The following is a 5,347-nucleotide window of genomic DNA, read 5'->3' on the forward strand; positions in this document are numbered from 1 at the left end:
CGACTTTTTAAATATTATATTAAAATAATTAATATTAACTTTAGTAAGTTTTTACTTAAAACGAGTAAGTATATGCCTAAAAGATAAGTTTTAGTCAAAAATAGAAATTTACCCTTTCAGTAATTTAATTTACTTATTATTTGACAAATGTTACTTTTGTTTAATTAAAACTTATTAATACTAAAAGTAAAAAAAATTACATATTAAAGTAAGAAAATAATCGATTTCTAAAACGGTTTGGGTTTCCACATCTCTCTAAAGTTGCTTCCCTTCTTTTTATTATCTTCTCAGAAATTTTTCCCTGGAAAAGGAAGGAGTACGATCATCATCTTATGGAACGGGATTAGCTTTTGCTAAAATTTAGAAAATTGATCAAGCGGGCTAAGCAATTCTATCTTCAGGCTAAACTCTTCTGGTAGGTTTCATGCCTCAGTCTCTATTTCTGCCTTCTACTAAGCATTGATTCTCATTTCAGTCAATCAATTGGCCTGCCTAGGTGCAGAGGAAAAGCTAAATATGCTTTATAGATAGCACAGGTTCAGGAGAAAGGGTTTCCCCTCTATCAGACACAACAAAAGGGTTAGCAACGGTGGTAGCCAACCAAAGAGCATATGAAAAATAGCGGTGACGAGGTTAGACCATCATGTTCTCTTGAAATCGTTTGTTTATATTGCTGTAATTTATTTATATTTCATTTGTTTTGTTTGTCAAGATTTTCTTGTGAAATCAGGGCTGAGAATTTGAAGAATTTATTGCAATTTTGGGGTTGAAATTGTCCATTGAAACATCTAGGAAATGGTTGTAGTTTTGATTGTTTACGGGTAAAATATGCTTAATAGCCATATGAAACATCTAGGAAAGGACTTGAGACTAGGTGTTTAAGTTAAATGTGATTAATTTGGGAATGCATATAAGATGTTCGGTGAAATGCCAAAGAGAAATTTGACTTGGTGGTTTTGATTTTCAGTTTGGCGGACAAAATACAATTGATTCTTAAACATTTTAATATTTTTGATGATAATAAGCTTTTTGATAACTACCATTGACTTTGTCTCTAATAATTTCGTAAGCACGTTCCTGGCATATATACATAATCATAATTTAGTCTTTTAGGGTCAACTTTCAGAAGCAGTCAAATGGTTCGATATCTGTAAGAACATTCATAAAAGAGCATGAAGGCAAAATACGCAATGACATAATCAATTTTGCCTTCTTGAATTCCTCTAAAAGAAGGAATTTTGTCTTCTTTAATGAACGGAAAACTGATGTTGCAGACAAGTTTTTGCTGCTTATAGGTTTCCTTTGCATAAGAACTAGGCAATCTCTTTCAGGCATTTGTAGGTTGTACTAGGCTCTCTTCTGCAACTTTCGACCAATCCTATTTGCAAAAATTTTTTTTTGAGTCGCATGTTCTTTGAGAAAATCAACTTCGTTCAATATTTGAGAAGCTCACTTATATATTTGACAGGAAACGCATGGTACAAAGTACATCTTGCTAAACAAATACGCAATCAATGTGCCTACTTGTACTTTCATTTATTTCATCTTCAGTATAGAAGAACAAACAAATAAAAAAAATGACATAATCAATCTTATGCAATAATGAAACATTTTGAAATGTATTTACTTCCAGTTGAATTATTCCGTGGATGACCATACAAAATAACCCTTAACATTTACTTCATCACTACAAAAGGATGAAAAATACCATAAATAATTACCTGAAGGAAGAATAGCACATATTCTGCTATTGTTCTATCGTTATGTAGTTGTTCTTGGCTATCCAACCTAACAGCTTCATAATAATTCTTCCAAAATTTAAATGAAAGGAGCAGTCTATCTTTGAGAGCCACAATTTTGCTTACTCAATTGTTAATCGAGTATTCAAAAGGTGATTTTGAATATATCTTATTCTGGTAGTATCCACTCGAGATTTTAGGAGTGTTAAACTTGTATCATTTTTTTAAACAACGGCTGCAGAACAAGGTGAAATTATTGTCAGATACAATAGCTAGAGTTGTAAGACTTTCTTTGCCTTATCTTGTAAAGGGGCCAAAAAGGAGTTAATGGATAGTAACTGGTTTCAGATCATTCCTCCTGGTCAGGTAATATATAGCTTGCTTTTATTTTTGTCTCGAGACATGCAATATAATTGTGCTGTATTTGCATTTGAATAGGCATTAATGTGGGCATGCAATCCTTCATTAATCCAAAGTCATGTACGAAACACTAGCTTGTTAGGAGACGAAAATCAGGTACATTTTTTTCTTCTTCACGCCTAAGTTTTATGTTACCTATTTGCTATGATTATGTGTTGTTGTGGCCTTTTTTTAATACAAATCTTGTGATGGTTTTGTAGTGAATGAACCAGATTTCAGCCAAGACCATTAAGAAATTTTATTCTTGAGAGGGTACAGATTTTTCAGATGGACTTTGCTAAAAAATTTTAGGATGATTTACGTTTCTCCGAAGGTAGTGTAATGCGTTTTGATTGTAAATCTGAACACAATCTCCTTAGTTTGCAATGATTGGTGTTTACTTGTTTTAATGTGAATACTTTCAACATCCAAGTGCTCTTGGGTTTGTAAACGAGAAATTTCAATTCAAACCGAAGCTTTTGATAGTGATTTCAGAGCCCTTGATTTGCAGGTGATCATAGTCTCAAATCAAGTTACTAGCCTCTTGATTGTTTCAGTTTTCTGAACCCAAAGTCTTTGTGCTCTAAATTCAGTTCTTGGCCATGTAATCTTGTCATGCTTAGATATCCATATCTAGTAACCTGCCGCCTTAATTCTGGTGCATAAGTATCAGTTATTAAAAGTTAGTAAATTATATAAGATCTGAGGTTGCCATTCTTTGTTTCGGCCAATTTGCATTAGATGGACCTTTGTTTAGTCCAAGTACTAAATAAATTGGTGAGTAGATTATTACTGATGCTCAAAATGAGCCGTTTCATCCTATTTTGAAATACCAGTTTTATATAAAATGTCGTGAGACATGTAGAATTTTGTTGTTTACTTCAAATTGGACTGGCTTACTTGATTTAAGTGCCGTGATTTCCTCAGTAAGCCATTAGTAGAGGTCCAAACAAAATGACAATGGAAGTTTTGAATATGGTTCCCGTGTTGCTCAATATGACTTTTGATATGCTTCACTTTTGTACAAGTTACTGAGCAATGTATGCCTTGATCAGGGAAAAGAAAAGAGTTTGAGCACTTGTCTGTCAACTCTTCTCTCTGTGTGATCAAAGTAAAGAAGTTTATGTGCAGGGCGGCAATCTGTGCCTTATGGTGGGGGAAAAATAAAAGAATTTGAGGACGTGTCTGTCAATCTTTTCTGTGTTTGATCAAACTAGAGAAATTGAGGTGCTTCACAGCTGTCTGTACTTTTATCTCTGTTTCTTTTAAGGGCTTTGAACCTTATGCAGTGATTGTGAATGGAATATGCAAGCAACTCTGTTTAAAGGTGTTCCCTGAGATGTCCACTGTTACTCGTGCTATTGAAATTAGTAACATTGTAGAACCTGTGGAATCCAGGACCAATGAGCCTATTGAATGGGCATGTCTGAAACGGGACCATAAAGTATATGCATTTTTGGCTCAAGGTATTGCCTCCTTCCCAAGAAAAGAATGCTTGTCTGAGGCACTTGGTGCTTCAAGCACTGACAATTACCCAGATGAAAGTATTCAGAATACCCCGGAACCAAGTGACAGGATTGGTCAGAGACCTTCTTACTGGTCGAGCAAGGGTGAAATTGATTCTGCAGTCCCTGAGACATTAACGTATAAATTGATGGCCAAACTCTGTGTGATTACTGAAATCCATATTCAACCATTTCAAGGTTATTTTAGAAGACTTTTCATTTTTGTTTGGGGAGGAGGGGGTTGACGGTGACTTCTTGTTTAAAACCTGTCTCTTTATTGGTAGAAAAACTTGATTTGCATTATCAGTGTACTTTCAGTTTGGTTCCCCCATATATCCAGCAAAGGCTGTAAGATTTTTGATGGGGGATTTGTATTGCTGGTATGGAAGCACAAATGGAGGGAGAAGTGTCTTTAGCTGCACAAGAATCTTGTCATGAAATATTGCTGGTCCCAGGCATTGTTTGCAAAAGTTTACATTAGGGATTCTGGTCCAGCTGCGTTATATGGTGAGAATTGTTTGCAAGCAGTTCAAGCTGCCATGACCTTCCTCTGCATTGGAGGGTCTGCAAGCAGCTATTGGGTAGAGTGCAGAAACAAGAAATAGATAGTTTGTATTACATATGGTGAGTCCTACTTTATTATGATTTTTGTCGCTTGTGTTTGGTGCACAAGCGAGAGGGATTTTTCTCGCATTCACAGGTTTGGTGCAAGTATAAGAGATTGGGAGCACATGATCCTCAACACATTACCCGGTGCTAGATGGATTATGGTAAATGACTACGACTACGACGACTACGACTACGACGGCGAGGACGATGATTCAGATGACCAGTATAACTAAGTGCTTCTGCTTCTTGCTACGCTTTCTGGTTTTCTTATGCTCTGTTCCTGCTGCCCTTCTGTAAGCTCTGAAGCACAAGATAGAATTTTGGAATTTTGGATTTGTTGGTGGGAACTAGTTTCGACTTTCTTTGTCCGTTCATCGTAACCGAGGAAACAATAGTTGTGGGGGTCTCGTAAATACCTTCAATGAATCCGGAAAAAGGCTACCAGCTTTAGGTACTATGAATTCTTTGGCATAAAGAAATCCAAGCGTTACTAGTGCATCAACCTTTCCTACTCTAACTATAATTAATGGCTAATAAAAGTCACCTTGGTACTTATCTCTTGAATTCTTAACTGTTTCAAAATTTAATAAAGAATTTTATCACAACCACAACACTTTTGAATTCAAAACTACAAACAAGCCTATCCTTTTTTTAAAAATTTTGGGTTAAAGTTAGCAAAAGTTCTACTTATTTGCACCTTTCCTGTTAAAATTAATTTTTGTTGCAATTTCCTATTTTAGTTATCCATTCGACACTAGTACGGGCATAGATACGGATTAAGCAACCAGTTTGAGGAATAATATTTTTTATTAAAAAAATTAATTTGAATTGAATTAACAATTTGATATTTTCACAAAAAAGTGTCATTTTTTTTGTCCTTTTTCAAAAAAATTTAAGACAACTATATTTTAGTAATTGTTGTCATTGACACTTAATTGAAGTTCATTAAGAATAATTGAAGTTCCGATATCAATACTCTATTCAAATGTAAAAATTCAACCTAAGTAACAAAATAAATGATAGCTAAACAAATGAAATATGCGTTCAATTGATCGTGTTCAAACTACATCTTCTGTTAATAGTTAGTATATATGA

The 5,347-nt window shown here is 34.6% G+C and overlaps 1 protein-coding gene and 1 long non-coding RNA gene across 3 annotated transcripts; both read left to right on the forward strand.

Moving 5' to 3' along the window:
* The first annotated feature begins 296 nt into the window (after positions 1-296).
* On the forward strand, positions 297-2,631 carry LOC113781678. 2 transcript variants are annotated; one of them, XR_003469654.1, is made up of 5 exons: positions 297-415; positions 528-632; positions 2,050-2,105; positions 2,178-2,255; positions 2,360-2,631. It is a non-coding gene; the product is annotated as an uncharacterized LOC113781678 (long non-coding RNA). The 2 variants fall into 2 exon arrangements; XR_003469653.1 differs by lacking the exon at positions 2,050-2,105.
* A 467-nt stretch (positions 2,632-3,098) lies between these two features.
* LOC113780546 (F-box protein At4g00755-like) lies at positions 3,099-4,485 on the forward strand. The gene is made up of 5 exons (XM_027326344.1): positions 3,099-3,116; positions 3,409-3,841; positions 3,962-4,023; positions 4,099-4,205; positions 4,317-4,485. The coding sequence occupies exons 1-5, from the start codon at positions 3,099-3,101 to the stop codon at positions 4,483-4,485; spliced, it is 789 nt and encodes a 262-aa protein (XP_027182145.1).
* Positions 4,486-5,347: the final 862 nt, after the last annotated feature.

Source organism: Coffea eugenioides, chromosome 8 (genome assembly GCF_003713205.1).
Source record: "Coffea eugenioides isolate CCC68of chromosome 8, Ceug_1.0, whole genome shotgun sequence".
Lineage (NCBI taxonomy): Eukaryota > Viridiplantae > Streptophyta > Magnoliopsida > Gentianales > Rubiaceae > Coffea > Coffea eugenioides.